Below are 21,463 nucleotides of genomic sequence, written 5' to 3' on the forward strand. Positions count from 1 at the left end.
TGACTTTCCTCTTAACCCTCTCGCTGGGAGGGAGGAACCCTGTGGTGAACTGCTAGCTCCTCAGGCAAGAACAGGATAAAGCTCACACTCTGATTACAGGGAGATCCTGCTGGTGGAAATGAAGGAAGCTGTGCATATAAAGTGCTGTAATGATCACCCAGCAGGACCCAAGGCCTAGATTTTTGTCTCATCAGGAGCTTCACGTCACAGAATAATCACTAGTGGTTGGGTTATAATAGACACCAGCTATCTGCCAGGTTCCTGAACCACGGATTCTGACTTTAAACCCTTCTTTTGTGTTAACCTTTTCCTCCACCATCCCTTTCACTTTCCAGTTCAACTTGCAGAATAGTCATGACAGCTAATTCCCTTTATAATTTGATTTCAACGCACTTCCTGCATGCTGCAGTCTGCACTGGCTTCTGTGTTTCCATGCGCTTACACGAACCACTGTAGTTATTGAGTCTGTAAATGTTATATATGTCTGGTTTCAAGATCCACTTTAATAAAACTGAATGGCCTAAATCTGACGATGTTCTTACCGGCAAATGTCTTCTATTTGTAGGTGTGAAAGAGCTCAACATGAGTAGCCTTGGGGACAGTTGTGCAGATCCTGCTAGCCAGGACCGCAAGAGGAAAGCCTTGTCATATGACACAGCACAGAGGTAAGAGACAAGCCACCCCTATTGTCTGTAGCAATCAATGAAACACTGAGCATTTTGTAAAATATCCTATAACAGCCAAAAAGACATTCATGCTTTCATTGTCTTCATCATCTCAATTACACAGAGTCTATAAATGAGTTCCAATATGTGTTATGGTATTAAACCTTTCACCCTCCAACCATGAACTATAATTCAAGTAACATGTCTCTTGTATTAAAGGGATCCTGTCATCGGAAAACATGTTTTTTTCAAAACACATCAGTTAATAGTGCTACTCCAGCAGAATTCTGCACTGAAATCCATTTCTCAAAAGAGCAAACAGATTTAATTATATTCAATTTTGATATCTGACATGGGGCTACACATATTGTCACATGACTTGGGGCAGCTGGGAAATTGACAATATGTCTAGCCCCATGTCAGATTTCAAAATTGAATATAAAAAAATATGTTTGCTCTTTTTAGAAATGGATTTCAGTGCAGAATTCTGCTGGAGCAGCACTATTAACTGATTCATTATGAAATTTTTTTTTTTTTCCCATGACAGTATCCCTTTAACCTATTTAAATAAAATGTTATCTGGTTGCTAGGGTCCAATGTACCATAGCAACTAGGCAGTGGTGGGCACACAATACTGAAAGACAGAGAAATAAATACAGGTATGGGGTACCTTATCTGGAAACCCATTATCCAGAAAGCTCAGAATTACGTCAATTACTAGAATCTCAGCTGCCATAAAGCAGGACAGGACTGTTGCTTACAATGGGGATCAGATAGGATCTGTGCAGCCACTGGTTTAGAATGTTCTGTTATACAGATAGCTAGAATCTCAGCTGCCATAAAGCAGGACAGGACTGCTGCTTACAATGGGGATCAGATAAGATCTGTGAAGCTACTGGGACAGAATGTTCTGTTATACAGATAGCTAGAATCTCAGCTGCCATAAAGCAGGACAGGACTGCTGCTTACAATGGGGATCAGATAAGATCTGTGCAGCCACTGGGACAGAATGTTCTGTTATACAGATAGCTAGAATCTCAGCTGCCATAAAGCAGGACAGGACTGCTGCTTACAATGGGGATCAGATAGGATCTGTGCAACCACTGGTTCATAATGCTCTGTTATACAGAAAACTAGAATCGTATCCGTAAAGCAGGGTGGGACTGCTGCAGTAGACTTAACCATTTGACTAAATCGCTCTGTATTCAACTTTTTAAAATGAAATAATTTCTGAATCTCCTCTGCTTTGTTAAACTGTTTTCTGGTGCAGTGGTCCTGATAGGCCACCTATATCCATTGATATAAATTACCTGTGGCTGGAGGGAAGGTAAGTGCTGCCTCAGATTTCTAGTCCCGAATCTCTTGCACTTTGAGGTTTGGAAGCTGAGCAATGTGGCATCAGAATTGCATAAAGCTCCGTCCCTGATGAGCAGTGAGTGAGTGGAAGTGGGTCACTAGTGGAGATACAGTAATTCACCAGCACTTCTCATTTCACTGATACGGGAAACATAAGGCATCTGCCTCTCATCCCCTGTGTATTCAGCAGCCAATCTGCCTGGACAATTAGTAAAAGCCTGAAACTCAGCAGCCTGAAAGTCCATCGGCATTAATGCTCTTGCCTGTACCTGGCCTCAATACAATTCCCCGACCCGAACCTGCCTGATAATGAGCGCAGTCAGCACACAGCAACTTATCAAAGGACCTTTCAGAGGTCAGTGCTTAAACCTCTCCCGTCCTTTTCTTTGGTTGTGTGTCTTGGAACTGAATCACATGGTGTACAATGAGCTCAATGTACTTTATATAAAAGCAATCACAAGAGTGTTAGTCCCTTCTAAATATTACATTGTACAATTAAGTCTAAGAATTAGATTTGATTTTATTCTTCTCTTTTTGCAACTTACTCATTCCAACTAGACTTTATGTGTATGACCTGTTATGGTTCTCTTTACTGGTTCCTGACACCATCTTTCCTTCTCAAGAATAGAAATCTGCAGAGCAAAAATGAGTATCCAGTTATATACCACTGTAACTTTGCTGTGGGCAGCTGCCTCTGCTTATCGCTATCTACAGCCCCTGTTCCTTCCCTCTGTCACCCATCTCTCCAATGTTCTACCCTTCCTCCTGTCACCCTCCCCTCCATCGCTCTCCCCTCCCTCCTGTCACCCTCCCTCCCCTCTCTGTCCCTCCTCTCCCCATTCCTCCCCTCCATCGCTTCCCCCTCCCTCTTGTCACCCTCCCTCCTCTCTGTCGATCCCCCACTCCCTCCTCTTTCCGTCCCTCCCCTCCTTCGCTCTCCCTCCATTGCTGTCCCCTTCTTCCTGTCACCCTCCCTCCTCTCCGTCGCTAACACACCCCTCCCTCTCCTCTCCGTCCCTCCTTTCCCCATTCCTCCCCTCCATCGCTCTCCCCTCCGTTCTGTCACCCTCCCTCCTCTCCGTCGCTCACCCCTCCCTCCCCTCTCTGTCCCTCCTCTCCTCATTTCTCCCCTCCATCGCTCTCCTCCCTCTTGTCACCCTCCTCTCTGTCGATCCCCCCTCCCTCTCCTCTCCATCCCTCCCCTCTCCGTCCCTCCCCTCCTTCGCTCTCCCTCCTGTCACCCTTCCCTCCATTGCTGTCCCCTTCTTCCTGCCACCCTCCCTCCTCTCCCCATTCCTCCCCTCCATCGCTCTCCCCTCCCTCCTGTCACCCTCCCTCCCCTCCGTCGCTCACCCACCCCTCCCTCTCCTCTCCGTCCCTCCTCTCCCCATTCCTTCCCTACATCGCTCTCCCCTCCCTCTTGTCACCCTCTCTCCTCTCTGTGCCAGTCCACAAAAAACTAACAGACAGTCAATGATATCCCTTTTTGGCACCCTGGGAACTTGTTCCATGCTTGTGTTGCTCCCCAACTCTTTTTACATTTGAATATGGCTCATGGGTAAAAAAGATTGCGAGGACCCCTGTTCTATAAGAATGCCAATGTTTCACCATATGTTGGGATGGACCCAAAGCAATCAGAAAGTTGTCAGAACATCAGATATAAGAAACTGCTTTCAGTTGCGGTTACATTTACAAATAACTTCAATTTCTAATTAATGTATATTGAAAGTTGCTTAGAATTATATTTTCCTTTCACTACTCAAAGTGGCGGTGTTCCATATTAATCTAGACTAGTGTATTAGTCAGTTAATTATAAAACATTGATTGCATAGTTTCCACTGTACACAACATACTGAAAGTTCATTTTAGGTCATTCCCTTTAATGCAACTGACTGAATCAGCTAAATAGCTAGGATGTCTTTCTTGGGTTTAAAGGAGAAGTATAGGTATTCTCACTGGGGGGTGCCAAATGTTAGCCAACTCCAGTAGTGATGTGCGAGTCGATGAAAGCTCATTCCATATCCGACCCTAGAGGACCCTCATCTGGCCCTAACCCACTACATGCTCCTGTTTATATACCCCACCTGCCTGCCCTCACATAGGGTTGCCACCTTCCTCGGAGTTGCAGACCGGGTGGGGGCAGGTTAGGTGACATGAAGGGTGGTCCCAGTGATGTAGGGGGCGGGCGGATGACGGAGGGTGGGATCATTGTCGGGGCATGTCTGTGACATCGTGGGTGGGACTTTGGCATGGCGTTCGTTGATTGGCTGATCGCAACGCCATTCATTTTAAAGCTCTGTCTGGATTTCCAAATCCGTAAAACAGTCAGGTAGCAACCCTGCCATCAAATGAGGCACAAGTATATAAAAAGGAATGCATCCAGGCAGAAGTGGGAAGCTAGAACGTCGTCCACATCCCACAAACTCTGTTGAGAAGTCTGCCTGAACCCTCCTGACTCGTGGATCCCATGGATTTTGGGTCGGCCCGCACATCACTACCCTCCAGTGCTTATAAATACGATCTTCTGCCAGCTTGTCGTTGGGTGCGCATGCACAGTACAGTAAAAAACATATAACTGGAAGCAAAAAGTTGTTTTTTGACCCTACTGGCCGGCCATTGAAGAATGAAGAACCAGAAGAAAACAAACCATCCATGTTGCTCAATGTACCCGGGTCAGTGGAGTTTTCTGCTAACTGGAGCACTGGCCCGGGGAATCAGGGGCTTACATTTGGCACCCCCAGTGATTATTAAAATGCAGGAAAACGTGTTTTGTAATCGCTTTCTTTGCCTTGCTAAGCTTTCATATTAAGACTAATCACACTGCATTTTTTATATGCTGAATAGAGCCAAAGGTGTTGCTGGGAGTTGCAGTTAAAAACAGTCAGTGGCCTACAAGTTTGACATCCCTAATATATAGTGAATAAAGTACCCCCTCTTGTAAAATATAAGGATATTATAAGTTACAGAGAAGTTTGATGACCATATAAAAACACGAGGCCGAAGGCCGAGTTATACAGGTCATGGAACTCTGAGGTAACTTCTAATATCCTCATATTTTACAACTGGGGGTACTTTATTTATTATAATACACAAGTTTCAGTGAGTCATGTGACAGAAATGACATCAGAACTCACCGTTTATAACTGATGACATCAGAAGTCACCGTTTATAAGGATATAATTTACAGGATATTCATGGCTTTTGTGTATTCTATATACATACAGCCATCCATGGTCTGTCTGACTTTCTGCCAGCCTTTCTGCTTTCAAAAAATCTCTTAAAATGCACTTCTTTAGAGAAGCCTACCAATGCAATACCACATACAGTACTACAACTCTCACTCACTTAATTCTGATCTTGCTCACTCCCACACCTTGTGCCTTATTCCTTTCCCTTTAGATTGTAAGCTCTTTTGCACAGGGCCTTCCTCACCTTTTATACTGGTATTGGTCGTGATGTATGTAACTCCATATGTTCTATGTACATAATTAATGTGATTTAATGTATGTATGTATAAACACATTTACTTTACAGCGCTGCGAAATATGCTGGCGCTATATAAATAAATGTTAATAATAATAATAATATACCTAAACAGCCCAAACCTAGCAGCAGATACTGTGCATAAATCAGAGCAATGAGCAGGCTGACTTGCGATCTGCCGTACTCAGCTCATTAAAGCCCCAGGTCAGAATAAGTGGCCCCTCCTCGGCACAGCGTCTGATTTACAGCCCAGGAAATCACTGAGCTACTGAGACTCCCCTGCCCTGGGCATGGAACCTCTCCCCAATGCTTCACACTTTACTGGGCTGCTGCGACCATAAATTTCCCTTTTAATGGAGGGAGGAGACAAACTGCCTGATTGTTTTCTTGCCGTTCTGCAGAACAGTTAGCAGGTCACAGCACTGTGCTTTCTGCACTAGAGACTTATGAAGGGGGTACAAATAGGGGCTCGCTGCATTTCACTTATAGAGCAGCAGTTATAGGTAGGAACGCCAGACAACAGAAAAATATAGTGGGACAGTAGGGAAAGATAAAGACAATAGGGCAAGATGAAGATAGTAGGGCAGGTTGGAGAAAATAGGGCAAGATGAAAATAGTAGGGCAGGTTGGAGACAATAGGGCAAGGTGAAGATAGTAGAGCAGGTTGGAAACAATAGGGCAAGATGAAGATAGAAGGGCAGGTTGGAGACAATAGGTCAAGATCAAGATAGTATGGCAGGTTGGAGACAATAGGGCAAGATGAAGATAGTAGGGCAGGTTGGAGACAATAGAGCAATATGAAGATAGTAGGGCAGGCTGGAGACAATATGGCAAGATGAAGATAGTAGGGCAGGTTGGAGACAATAGGGCAAGATGAAGATAGTAGAGCAGGTTGGAGACAATAGGGCAAGATGAAGATAGTATGGCAGGTTGGAGACAATAGGGCAAGATGAAAATAGTAGGGCAGGTTGAAGACAATAGGGCAAGGTGAAGATAGTAGAGCAGGTTGGAAACAATAGGGCAAGATGAAGATAGTAGAGCAGGTTGGAGACAATAGGGCAAGATGAAGATAGTAGGGCAGGTTGGAGACAATAGGGCAAGATGAAGATAGTAGGGCAGTTTGGAGACAATAGGGCAAGATGAAGATAGTAGGGCAGGTTGGAGACAATAGGGCAAGATGAAGATAGTAGGGCAGGTTGGAAACAATAGGGCAAGATGAAGATAGTAGGGCAGGTTGGAGACAATAGGGCAATATGAAGATAGTAGGGCAGGTTGGAAACAATAGGGCAAGATGAAGATAGTAGGGCAGGTTGGAGACAATAGGGCAAGATGAAGATAGTAGAGCAGGTTGGAGACAATAGGGCAAGATGAAGATAGTAGGGCAGGTTGGAGACAATAGGGCAAGATGAAGATAGTAGGGCAGGTTGGAGACAATAGGGCAATATGAAGATAGTAGGGCAGGTTGGAGACAATAGGGCAAGATGAAGATAGTAGGGCATGTTGGAGACAGACTCGTATTGGTCGTGATGTATGTAACTCCATATGTTCTATGTATGTAATTAATGTGATTTAGTTGTATAAACACATTTACTTTACAGCGCTGTGAAATATGCTGGCACTATATAAATAAATAATAATAATAATAAGGCAAGATGGCCACAGTAGTGTAAGATGACGGGTAAGGTGGTAACAGCAGGGAGAAATAACAACAAAAGGGCAATATGGAGACAAAAGAGAAGAGTGGGGACAATAGAACAAGTAGGAGAAAGTAGGTCAAGATTGAGAAAGTAGGCAAAGATGGTCCCAGCAGGGCAAGATGGCGACAGTGGGACTTGTTGGAGACAGCAGTGCAAGATAGAATAGACAAAGTTTGAGAATTTATATCACCATTTGATATCTCACTATTGATTTATATCTATCCCATGCCTCTTTACATTTCTTTACTAAACTAGTATGGTATGAAGGTGATAGACTATAACTGTGGGATATTCTGTATAGTATGGCAGGTGTAAATGAAAGAAGCTGCAGTATTAGAATTGCATTTATACTTAGGGAAATGAAGAGCATTAAATGTAGTTTTATAGTAAATGCAATCCAAGCATGAGCCTGACACCACTATAGGGTAAGAGGGCAATGATTACGGTGGGAGAAGGCAGGGTGGTTGGGTAGTTGATACTGGAGGATCTGAGAGGTATGGTGTTTTCAACCTGCAGTTTCCCTATTTGTTTTTGTGCAGCACCGAAAAGCGGCGCCGGGAACAGGAGAACAAGTACCTGGAGGAGCTTGCCGAGCTGCTGTCGGCAAATATTGGGGATATAGACAGTCTGAGTGTGAAACCGGACAAATGCAAGATCTTGATAAAGAGAATGGACCAGATCCAACAGCTGAAGAAGAAGAAGCAAGGTAAGAGCCATCATCATGGTCGGACCAAAGCCTGTAAATCTAGTGCCTCCTGGTAGCAGTGCACTGGGGCTGGGCACAATATGGCAATATTAGACAACAGTTTATGCCAAAACATATGCAAATTTGGTTCAGTAACCCATACCAACCAGCAACAGTTGGAATTTACTGACCTACCTCTGTTAGAATACAAACAAAATCAGACATCTGGTTGGTTGGCTCTGCAGTTATTTTGGTACAACCCAATGAGTCTGAACTAATTATAAGAACAATATGGCATCATGGGGGTTTGGTGCTAATCTTCATGGGCCTGTCTGCCTAGAAACAAGATGTACTGTATAAAGTAGTCTTAAAATTCTTTGTGATCTTGTATTATTGAGCTCTTGTATTATTGAGCTTTTGTTTAGCATTTGTTGTTGCTCAGTTGGGGGTTTTCCTTGCATTGGACTTAATGATTGTTTACAATTGATCTGGTGTGAATATAGTTACACCTTTATGGTAATTAGGGTGTGTGTGAACAAAAATGGGTGTGGTCAGAAATGTCGAAAAATCTTTTTTTCCCCTCTTTCTATTTCCAAAATGTTGGGAGGTGGAGGGGAAGAGGGAGGGGAAGAGGAAGAAGGAAGGGATAAGGGGCAAGAGGGAGGATAGGAGGGAGGGGAAGAGGAAGAAGGGAGGGATAAGGAGCAGGAGGATGGGGTAACTGGCTGGAGAGTAGGAGGTAGGGATAAGGGCAGGATGGAGGGGAAGAGGAAGGAGGGAGGGGAAGAGGAAGGAGGGAGGGATAAGGAACAGGAGGATGGGATAACTGGCTGGTCAGTAGGAGGAAGGGATAAGGAACATGGAATGTAGAAACTAGGCCTGTTTGTGAATTAAAGGTCCCAGTGCAGAGTGAAAGTATCAGACCTGTTTGCAAGGCAATAATATTGTACAATGAGACACTTCTAAGACTGTTTTTGAAGATTCTCTTCATCCAGGTCATGGTATATCTGTAGAAATAAGTCAAATCAACTGGACTCGCTGTGTTTTTCTTGAAGACGTTTCACCAGTCATCCAACTGGCTTTCTCAATTCAGAATAATTTTTGAGTTATTTTGAATTGAGAAAGCCAGTTGGATGACTGGTGAAACATCTTCAAGAAAAACACAGTCCAGTTGATTTGACTTATTTCTACAGATATACTTCAAAGGCTGTTTAGAGATTGAGGGTACCGGACCTTTTATAAAGCAAAAGAAGAAGTCCACCTTTTAGAGTAAATGAGCTACATTTGACATTTGTACATTATATGTTGAAGGGCCAAGTCCTGTTTTGGAGCCTGCCTAGAGCCGGTGTTTGTGCAGCAGGTTGTAGTCGGTGATGCCAGTGCAGTTGAGCAGTGCAGGAAGGATTAAATTAGGGACGGCACAGACTGTATGGCCAGCTCCAGTTTTCTACACTGTTTGCTTTGCCTCTGCTCTCAGGAGCTGCTGTTGCTGCCAAACAGGATTATTTTATTACCGAGAAGCAGTGCCGGAGAGCTGGTGTTTTGTGTACAAGGTGAACGCTCTCCAAGTGCACTGCTCACAGCGTCAGGACCATAAAAATGTGTTTGTAAGAAGCCACAGCTGGGCCTGTCCTGGCTCCTCTCCATCTCTGCACAGAAAAAATGTATTTGCTTTTGGCTTAATAACCTCATTTTTGGCCAGAGGGCTTGAAACTTTCTGGGTGGGTGGTGCCCTTCCCATGCCACCTCTGCATCTGTTCCTACACTGAGCAAGTTTATTCTAATGGCACCATATAGTCATCAGGGGTGAAACTAAAGAGCAACCTTGTCATGACTGGGGGGAGCCCGGGAGATGTAGGAGGCCCAGTCAATATGCAGGTATAGAAAAAGTTTATTATTTTCAAAGTTTAGAGGGGGCATAAAATGATATTGCTATAGGGCGCAGTTACAACTAGTTATGCTACTACTGTGTGCTAGGTCCTTTCCTGATATCAGCTTATTCTCTAGGTAAAGGGGTGGTTCACCTTAACTTTTAGTATGTTATAGAATGACCAATTCTAAGCAATGTTTAAACTGATCTTTATTATTTATTTTTTATGGTTTGTGAATTATTTGCCTTCTTTCTCTGGCTCTTTCCATCTTTCTAATGGGGTCACTGACCCCATCTCAAAAATAAATGCTTTGTAAAGGCTACACATTTATTTTTATTGCTCATCTTATTATTTTGACAATCTCCTATTCATATTCCAGTTACTTATTCAAATCAGCACATGGTTGCTGGGGTAATTTGAACCCTAGCAATTAGGTGATGGAATTGCAAACTGGAGAGCTGCTGAATAAAAAGCTAAATAACTCCAAAAACACAAATAATGAAAAATGAAAACCAATCTACGTCATACTCAAAGTTAACTCAAGGGTGAACAAACTCCTTTAAACAGTTAAGGGTGGAGGGGATTCAACTTTATATCATGGGAGGTTATATTCTTGTGGGTTCCTATGTTGTTTATTTAAAGGCAAAGGTAAAACACAGATCACAAATGCAGCAAGCACAAGGTGGAAATAAGGACTGTGTACGAACAACCTTATTCTTAGGGCTAAGTCTGTACCCGGAGGCACCTGAATTGATCCAAAATAAACCCTGGCATGCCACTTATGTTCCTGCACAGAGGCTGCTGGGAGATGTAGTTTGGATATAGATGGTGGGGAACTTCAAGTTCAAGGGCATGTAAAGGCAAAAAAATTAAATCCCGTTTTTACTTTCTTTAATGAAAAAGAAAACTATCTCCAATATACTTTAATTAAAAAATGTGTACCTGACTGTATGCAGTGAAATACTCCCTTCATTTACTGCTGTGGATAGGAATTGTCAGACGGTCCCTAACTGCTCTGCAGGGAAACAATCATACTTATGAACAGCAGGGGGAGCCCCCGCCTTACTTCCCAGCCATGCAGAACTCAAGCAGCTTTGTTTGTTTCCCTGTAGAGCAGTTGGCGACTGTGTAGAGATTTGTATTGGATTTTATTTTTGCCTTTACATCCCCTTTACTTTTTCCAACTCCAGCTGCAGGGACAAAGATCATGGAGCCAGATTTAAACAGATAAACTGGGATTCTATTTGGAGGATTATTTTGCTGCAGCCACTGGTTCTGCAGAGTTGGAGAAAGTTTGTATTAAACAATACAAAAACTATAAAATCCACATTAGATTACATGACAACACAGGAGCCAGTGCAGTCTGTATATTCTGATTATTAATCAGTCTTGTGTATCGGCTTCTGGCAGATATTATTTGACTTGTGCTGTTTTGATCATTTATGACGATCCCTAAGCAGCCCAGACTACACTGAGCATGTGCACAATCTTGGTCTTGCAAAGATGTATAACAAAGTTACAAGATGGTGACCCCCTGTGGCCAACTTTGAAAGCATAAATCATTCGTTTGATTAGGCTTGTGGTGCAGTAAGTTCATGTTTATGTTTAGTATACAAAATATAGCATTTCTAGCCTTATTCTATTTTAGACTTTACTTCCCCTTTAATTCTTCCAGGTCAACAAATGGCTTATAGCTATGGTCTCACACTGTTTCCGATCTGCAGCTCTGGTGCCCCAGTTGTTTCAATGGAGCTCCTAGCAGGCCTGCTTGTGGGAGTTATTGTAGCGTGTGTGTTGTTTATGGGTTTCCGTACTTGTTTATGGGTTTGCGTGTTATAGTTCATAAAGGTAATGCTGTCCTTCCTGTACGTAGATGTGGGTTTGAGTCATGTGGGCTGATTGTGGGACTGTAAGGTCGTCAGTGATGGGAAGGAATACACCTTACTTCTTGTTATTGTGATTATACACACATAGCGTGCAATCGTACAGTTTGTTGTGGCCAACATAAGAGCAATGTTCTGCTGCGTCATCAACAAATCTGACACACGACTGCTCCAGTTCCTGGGACCCAACAGAGTAACAGTTGTCTTTTTATTATCCACATTGAATAAGATTCCTATCAGTCTTCCCTTACTCAGATGATATTAGGGGAAAGGGTATCTGATCTCTTACAGCAGTGGGTGTTCTGCCTGCTCCCGGCACATTCATGTTCACACTATTAAAGGTGAAGTAAACCCTAAAAATGAATGTGGCTAAAAATGGCCTATTTTCTATAGTGAACTTATTGCACGAGGCTAAAGTTTGAGCTTGTCAATAGCAGCAATGATCCAGGACTTCAAACTTGTCACAGGGGGTCACCATCTTGGAAAGTGTCTGTGACACTCACATGCTCAGTGGGCTCTGATTGGCTGTTGAGAAGCTAAGCTTAGGGCTCGTCACTAATTATCCAACAGAAAATGAGCTTCCCTGGCTGTAATATAAGCTGATGCTACAGGTTTGCTGATTATTCAATTCTGATGCTAATTGCACTGGTTTCTGTGCTGCCATGTAGTAATTATGTGTATTAATTACTAATCAGCCTTATATTGTGACATTTCTATTCTATGTGTACTGTATATTGTGAGTGGCTCCCTAAGCTCAGTAAGTGACAGCAGCACAGAGCATGTGCAGTGCATCAGCAGAAAAGAAGATGGGGAGCTACTGGGGCATCTTTGGAGACACAGATCTTTACTGCTAAAGGTACAGAAGCACAAAATATAATGTACAAGTCTAGCTACTTCTTTAGTTCAGCTTTAGTTCTCCTTTAAGGAACGAAGCTGAGGAGCACTTCACACAATGCTCTTTATTCAGGGAACAATGGCTGCCAGTGTCCGGGCTTTGGTTCTCACAGACACAGCCTACAAACGGGTCAGCTCGTCTGTGTGTGATTTGCATTGGGTATGAAGGTGGCGCATGGTGTATAGTGGCAACACAGGGATTAGTCAGCACTCTGAAGCTGGCAGAGATGATATTGAATCATCCTTTCCGAGTCCTACCCGAAGGCATGGGCTCCATTGCCCAAGTGTCCCAGGCTGAAGGACAGCAAGAGCGGGTGGGTCCAACTTCACTGAAGCTAGGGGGAGTCCTGTCTACCCTAGGTTCTGCCGAATCTTCCCCCAGGGCGTGTTATTGCCTGGGGTCCAGCCAAAGGGACTATGACATCCATCCAGGGTGCTGAAACCAAACACGAAAAAGGTGCTGGAGTGAACGGTGCAATGTTATTGATTGCCTTGGTAAGGCTCTGGCTGGCAGCCAGAAAAAAGAAAGAAGCGGAAAGGAGAAGAAAGAAGAATTCCCCCCTAGCCAAGCAGCCGGCATGTGGGAAGTGAAGCAAGTGTATTATACAAGACCAAGACCTGGGCATGTGTATTATACAAGACCCCTCCCATTTGGGTTTGCTTTTATGAAGCTTCCACTTCCCGGCCTTCACCAGAGGATCACATGTATGTGATCTCAGCCGGCCAGAAGGCCAAGTGTTTCTCCTTCTCACATAGGAACATAAGAAGGGGTATCTAGCTAAAAGGCCTTGTACTACACTTGATCTCAGCCAAAAGGATATTCAACCAGAGCACCGTCTCTTTGTTACAGACAGAGGGGCATAACAATGAATTGGTATTGGAAGGGGTCACAGTTCCTGCTTTCAGCATTGTCCTTGGTGGTGGCAGTTGCAAATTTGCCCCTGGACCCATCTTTCCTTACTGTACACTAGGGATGCACCCAATCCAGGATTTGGTTCGGGATTCAGCCAGGATTCTGCCTTTTTCAGCAGGGTTCGGATTCGGCCGGATCCTGGTGCCTGGCCGGACTGAATCTGAATCCTATTTTGAATATGCAAATTAGGGACAGGGAGGGATTGGACGTGACTTTTCGTCACAAAACAAGTAAATAATTTTTTCCACTTTTTCCTATCCAGACCCTAATTTGCACATGCAAATTCGGATTCAGTTCAGTATTCGGCCTAGTCTTTCACAAAGGATTCGGCCGAATCCAAAATAGTGGATTCGGTGCTTCCCTACTGTACACACTATTTTTTACAGTTATAGCCCCTTCCGACACCCCCTTGCCTTACTGTACATACTGTGGCTCATTTATAAACATTGGGTAAATTTGCACCTGGGCAGTAACCCATGGCAGCCAATCAGATGATTGCTTTCACTGCTCAACCTGCAACTGGCTGAAAAAAGTTAATGACTGATTGGTTTCTATTGGTTACTGCCCAGGTGCAAATTTGCCCAGTGTTTATAAATGAGCCCCACTATCCCACAGTCTCTTCCAAAATAAATGTGTATTCCTCTGGGCATGTAAGTGCCACTCTGTAGGGCTTGGAGCCCCTGCCAGCCTCCCCCTAATCAGCTCTGTGTTATGTCTCACAAGCACGGCTATCTAAGCTTCAAAGGACTCAGCGATGAGTGCCTGAGTCTGTGGCCTGTGACTGGTATCTCTGGGCAAGCTACTGTAAATCTCACAACTATTCATGTTTATTTGTGGAGGAGAGAACAGAAGCCAAGTGATTGGGGAAGGGACAATATCAGGGGTTTAGCTCCAGTGAACCTTCCCTGCTACGAAGGAGCCCCCCTGTTGTGTAGGAAGCCAATGCTCTGAGAGTTCTAGTAATGTTGCAATGGATGGCACCCAGCCCGAGTCTCATACAGTTGGCAGAGGTAGCGGGCAAATGGTTGAGGCCAGTGCCAGTGCTGAGAGCCAAAGGGAAGGGCCCAGACTGCTAATTTCCAGGCCTCCCATGGTTTCCTCATTGAGTTAAGGGCTACATGCTGCCTTTCCGCTGCTCGGGGGCCCACCTGCCAAGACTGAGCTCTCCTGATGTGAATGCAGAACAGGACCAGGTATAAAGAGACCTCAATTGACCCGATGAATGAAAAAAAAACTCAAGAATCTATTTCCCTGGCAGTTTAGAACTACAGTTCCCACAACAGTATGAGTTTGGGGCAGAATAGAAAGCACCTCGACAACAGGGGGTCCACTCTGTGTTCTTGCACCATTTGCTGTTCGTGCACCATTTGTCACCACTCCAAGACCATTAGCCGGGGGACCTTCCATTAAATAACATTAGGAACGGGCACAGGAGGACTGAGACGTTTTCACAGTCATAAAATGTTTTGGTCATTTTGAAAAGGGGAATAATGAAGGTAGAGCGGCAATGATACACCGCGAAATGGACAAACACAACGCAGTCTGGACCCCGTGGGTAATCTGCTGCGAGACCCAAGACCACCCAAAGCAAATAGGAGATATACCATTAAATACAAGATAAAGCCACGATCACTAACCTGGGACACTAACCCCGACAGTCACATTGTTTATATAGTGAATAAAGTTACCCCCTATTGTAAAATATAAGGATATTATAAGTCATCGAGGACTATACAGGTCATAGAACTCAGAGGTTACTTCTAATATCCTCATATTTTCCAACAGGGGGTATTTTATTTATTATAATACACAAGTTTTAGTGAGTCATGTGACAAAAATGACATCACTACTCACCGTTTATAACTGATGACATCACTAGTCACGGTTTATAAGGATATCATTTACAAGATATTCATGGCTTTTGTGTATTATAAGAATTATATTGATCATGAATGTATACCCCCCCTTCCTACTTTTCCTCTTAACTATCTTTCCCCTTGTTTTCCCTTCATTTCTTATATACTACACAAAATATAAAATTGATGAATGAATGAAAGAAAATGTAACTCTCTTTTAATAATACAATATGCAACAAACAAAGTGGACTTAATATTTGGCTGTCAAAATGTTAAAGGGGTTGTTCACCTTCCAACACTTTTTTCAGTTCAATTTTTTTTATATTGTTCCCCAGAAATAAAGACTTTTTTTTTCAGTTTCTCGCTGTTTTCTGTGTGTGACTGTTTTTTTTCTAATATTGAAGTGTAAAGTCTAATTTTTAGCTTCTAAAGCAGCTCTGGGATGGGGATGGGGTCGCCGACCCTGTAAACTGTTCTAAATTAATACATTTAAGAGATGTCCCTGCTGAGCACAATCCCTGAATTTCATTACAGGCAGCTGTTAGAATTGATACAATAGTTGCTGATATTCCGGGTGAGAAATGTATCAACTAAATGTGGCAAAATTGTAACAGTTTAAAGTCTGTGCCAGAATTACTGAGATGACAAACACTAGAGACAGGGACATTAGATTTTGAAGAAACTGTAATAAAAATTAAAAATGCAAAGTGATTGAAAAAAGTTTATGAAAACAATTGAACTGAAAAAAGTGTTTGGAAGGTTAACAACCCTTTAAAGGAGAACCAAAGCCTAACTAAAGAAGTAGCTAGAAATAATGTACATATGTTTTGGGTTTCTGTACCAGCCAAAGGCAACCACAGCCCTTTAGCAGTAAAGATCTGTGTCACACTCACAATATACAGTACACATAGAATAGAAATGTCACAATATAAGGCTGATTAGTAATTAATACACATAATTACTACATGGCAGCACAGAAACCAGTGCAATTAGCATCAGAATTTAATAATCAGCAAACCTGTAGCATCAGCTTATATTACAGCCAGGGAAGCTCATTTTCTGCTGGATAATTAGTGACGAGCCCTAAGCTTAGCTTCTCAACAGCCAATCAGAGCCCACTGAGCATGTGAGTGTCACAGACACTTTCCAAGATGGTGACCCCCTGTGACAAGTTTGAAGTCCTGGATCATTGCTGCTATTGACAAGCTGAAACTTTAGCTTTGTGCAATAAGTTCAATATATAAAATATGCCATTTTTAGCAATAATATTTTTTAGGGTTTACTTCTCCTTTAAATAAAAAGTAAAAAAAAAAAATGAAGGTAGATTGAAGGAAATATTTTCCACTGAACATCTGCCCTTGTTTCTGCACAACTGCTGACCAAAAGGGTTAATCCTAAAAAGGTGACCGGCATTTGCACTCTGATTGGCTGAAATCCAGCCTGTACAGTTATATCGCTGATCCTGGTTGGCTACAGAGCTGGGATGATGCAAAAAACCTGGCTGTGCTCTCCAACTCCATGCAGAACCGGGAAGCAGCAGCTCCTTTCAAAATAAAAAGAACATTAAGGGATATTTGTAGAGAATTCGGCAGCTCGCCACCGAAGCAGCGACTCTTCCAACAAGTCGTCTGTGTTTAAACTGCTGCTGAGAGCCAATAATAGGCTCTGTATTAATTCCAGCTTTTCCATAAATCATAAGTAATCACAGGTCACACAGTGGAGCCAAGATACACAATCCTATCGGCACGCGGCGGAACATAATACTACAACATAATACTACAACATAATAATACTACAACATAATAATACTACAACATAATAATACTACAACATAATACTACAACATAATAATACTACAACATAATAATACTACAACATAAGACTACAACATAATACTACAACATAATAATACTACAACATAATAATACTACAACATAATACTACAACATAATACTACAACATAATAATACTACAACATAATACTACAACAGAAGACTACAACTTAATACTACAACATAATACTACAACAGAACACTACAACATAATACTACAACAGAACACTACAACATAAGACTACAACATAGGACTACAACTTAATACTACAACATAATACTACAACATAATACTACAACATAACACTACAACTTAATACTACAACATAATACTATAACATAATACTACAACATAAGACTGCAACATAGGACTACAAAATAAGACTACAACATAGGACTACAACTTAATACTACAACATAATACTACAACATAACACTACAACTTAATACTACAACATAATACTATAACAGAATACTACAACATAAGACTGCAACATAGGACTACAACATAAGACTACAACATAGGACTACAACTTAATACTACAACATAATACTACAACATAATACTACAACTTAATACTACAACATAATACGACAACATAATACTACAACAAGCCCAATTCAGCAGGAACAGCCCCTAAGTTTGCTCATAGTCTGTACAGAGAGATCCCATAAAACTATGGCAGCATAGATATTCCCCTGTACTAAGCACAATTCAGCAGGAACAGCCCCCTAAGTTTGCTCATAGTCTGCACAGAGAGATCCCATAAAACTATGGCAGCATAGGTATTTCCTGTACTAAGCACAATTCAGCAGGAACAGCCCCTAAGTTTGCTCATAGTCTGTACAGAGAGATCCCATAAAACTATGGCAGCATAGGTATTCCCTGTACTAAGCACAATTCAGCAGGAACAGCCCCTAAGTTTGCTCATAGTCTGTACAGAGAGATCCCATAAAACTATGGCAGCATAGGTATTCCCCTGTACTAAGCACAATTCAGCAGGAACAGTCCCTAAGTTTGCTCATAGTCTGTACAGAGAGATCCCATAAAACTATGGCAGCATAGGTATTCCCTGTACTAAGCACAATTCAGCAGGAACAGTCCCCTAAGTTTGCTCATAGTCTGTACAGAGAGATCCCATAAAACTATGGCAGCATAGGTATTCCCCTGTACTAAGCACAATTCAGCAGGAACAGTCCCTAAGTTTGCTCATAGTCTGTACAGAGAGATCCCATAAAACTATGGCAGCATAGGTATTCCCTGTACTAAGCACAATTCAGCAGGAACAGTCCCTAAGTTTGCTCATAGTCTGTACAGAGAGATCCCATAAAACTATGGCAGCATAGGTATTCCCCTGTACTAAGCACAATTCAGCAGGAACAGTCCCTAAGTTTGCTCATAGTCTGTACAGAGAGATCCCATAAAACTATGGCAGCATAGGTATTCCCTGTACTAAGCACAATTCAGCAGGAACAGCCCCTAAGTTTGCTCATAGTCTGTACAGAGAGATCCCATAAAACTATGGCAGCATAGGTATCCCCTGTACTAAGCACAATTCAGCAGGAACAGCCCTTAAGTTTGCTCTAAGTTTAAGTTACAATAAAACTACAATTTCCCCTTAGCAAATTTTAGCAAAAAAAATCTAATAAGTTTTAACATTCAATGGCATTAAAAACAATGGCATTACTTACAATGTTTGCTGAACATTTCTATACATTCTTCTTAGTATGAACTACCATATTCGTTGCCTCAGCAGAGAAGGAATGTTCTGGGTACATGTAAAGTAACCTCATACTGTACTGTCTAAGGGAAACAATATGGCAGTTCCTACCCCTGTGTATACGGAGAATATAGAATAAGCTCTACTCCCTGTACATATATATATATATATATATATATATATATATACAGACATACAAAGCTGGCCTATCAACAGGTTATGTTTTTCCTTTAAGTGTTGGGTGAGCTCTTTTGTATGACACTGGCTGCTAATGGTAAATGGAACTGTGTCATTTAATGTTGTGCTGATATGAAGGGGTGGAAAAAAACCCAACATATTTATTAAAATTGATATTTTATTCTCGGGTATAAGTAGAACTCGCTCTGTGGGAAAAGCTTCTGTAAACTGAGCCCCCCCCCTCTTTTCTGCCACTTTGCGCAGCTCCCTGGGGGTTTATCATGTATAAAATATAAAGTCTAACCCTCCTCTGGCTGCAATTTTATTGAAATTCCTCAAGAAAAAAAACAAGTTGCAAATACATATTTAATAGAAGAGCACGTCGCATTTTCTGCCCATAATGTTTTAGTGCCATTTGCGGCCTTGTAAATTCTAATATATGTGCAGCCGAGAAACCTTCCATTTATTATCTGAATGTTTCTAATTGCATAAGACTCACTTGTGGGTTCAGACTAAATATACAGTTCTCCAGCATCTTCCAATCTACCTTTGTAAAGCTGTTTGTGCTCGTTTCACTGCTGGTTCTGACTCATGAAACAATGGCGAGGAAGCCAGAAGACTAACAATCTTGGGGATGCACCGAATCCAGGATTCAGTTCGGGATTCGGCCAGGATTCGGCCTTTTCAGCAGGATTCGGATTCGGCTGAATCCTTCTGGCCAGCCGAACCGAATCCGAATCCGAATCCTAATTTGCATATGCAAATGAGGAATATGCAAATTGGGGGCAGGGAAGGAAATTGCGTGACTTTTTGTCAGAAAACAAGGAAGTAAAAAATGTTTTCCCCTTCGGTTCGGTTCGGTATTCGGCCGAATCTTTCGCAGAGGATTCGGGAGTTCGGCCGCATCCGAAAAAGTGGATTCGGTGCATCCCTACGTGGGGGAGAAATTAATTCTGCTACATTGTTTCAAAAATCAGAACTAGCAGTGCAGAAAGGGACAGACAGAGGCTTCCTTCAATAGCATTAGCATTTACACATCTATAAAACCAGTGAACATGACTGTATACTATGTAGCTGTTCTGGATGAATACCTCCAGACTGTCCCGTATTTCGCGGGACAGTCACGGTTTTGACAGCTCAGCCCGCAGTCCCGGTTTTGTCAATGAAATGTCCAGACTTTACCTTTGATCTTCTGCACTGAGCAGCCAGAAAAAGATACAAAGTTTCTAAAACTTAATTGGCTTTTGGCACCACAATTGATATTTAGATACATTTGTAACAATTTAAGATAAACAAAGACACAATTGTAACTATTTAAGATAAGCAGGTCCCTTGGGGAAACTGTGACTTGCAGCTGAAAGGGAAATTCCCCTTCATTAGCAAAACTGTAATAACACATAAAAACCACAAAAATGTGTTCAAACTTTCATAACCTGTCAAATTTTATAAAATGAACATGGGAATTAGGGGGTGGCCACAAAAATGGGCCTGGTCCAAACAAATTTGCCGCAATCTACGGCAAATCTTTTTTTGTCCCTCTTTCTACTTCAAAAATGTTGGGAGGTAAGCGGATGAAATATTGTTTCATTAGGCAGAAAAAATGTTGTTTTAGGTTATAGTTTTCCTTTAATGCACCAGCAGTTTATTTTACCCAGTGATTATTGTTCGCCTAGGGTTTGGCACTTTAACAAATTGCTGGATGTGTAATTGAAAGTTGTGCCAACTGTTTGTGCAGCGGTTTCTAATGTTACCACAAGAGGAAGAGAAGCAGGGGTTGTGCTGTGTGCGGAATGGTTACAAAGCACGACCCAAAGTAATAGAGTATGTGGCTCTCCTCTGCGCTTTCAGAAAGAGCCAGCACTTTAGGATGGAACTGCTTTCTGGCAGGCTGTTGTTTCTCCTACTCAATGTAACTGAATGTGTCTCAGTGGGACTTGGATTTTACTATTGAGTGCAGTGGTGTGCAGGGCCCCCCTGCAAAAAAATCTGCAGAGGGGCCTAGCGCACTCCAATCTCCATCCTCCCGCCCACCCATGTCCCAGCTGACTCCGCCCATGTCCTGCCTGACTCCGCCCATGCCCCGCATGACTCTGCCCACTCCCGGCTGGCTTGCTTCACCCTTCCTTGCTGGTAAGAGAGCAGCTAGGGAGGAGGTTTTTTTTATTAGCTATGGCGGAAGCAGACCCCACAGTGCGGGCCCCCTGTTACCCGGGCCCACTTCCTCTATAGTTAGGCCACCGATTGAGAGCTGTTCTTATATCTACCAGGCAGCTGTTATCTGGTTACCTTCCCATTGGTCTGCTGCTGGGGGGGAGAAGGTGGTATCACTCCAACTTGCAGTACAGCAGTAAACAGTGACTGAAGTTTATCAGAGCACAATCACGTGACTGAAGGCACCTGGGAAACTGACAATATGTCTAGCCAGCTTGC

At 42.6% G+C, this 21,463-nt stretch overlaps 1 protein-coding gene across 9 annotated transcripts in view; it reads left to right on the plus strand.

The window, feature by feature from the left end:
• Positions 1 to 21,463, plus strand: part of ncoa1.S (nuclear receptor coactivator 1 S homeolog) — a 125,013-nt gene that overhangs the window by 31,027 nt on the left and 72,523 nt on the right. For all 9 annotated transcript variants that reach the window (XM_041565116.1, XM_041565118.1, XM_041565115.1 and 6 more), the window contains exons 2-3: positions 566 to 665; positions 7,741 to 7,907. In XM_041565116.1, coding sequence (XP_041421050.1) covers positions 583 to 665; positions 7,741 to 7,907 — 250 coding nt within the window. In that variant the 5' untranslated portion in view covers positions 566 to 582. The remainder of the gene's footprint in view (positions 1 to 565; positions 666 to 7,740; positions 7,908 to 21,463) is intronic.

Source organism: Xenopus laevis, chromosome 5S (genome assembly GCF_017654675.1).
Source record: "Xenopus laevis strain J_2021 chromosome 5S, Xenopus_laevis_v10.1, whole genome shotgun sequence".
NCBI lineage: Eukaryota > Metazoa > Chordata > Amphibia > Anura > Pipidae > Xenopus > Xenopus laevis.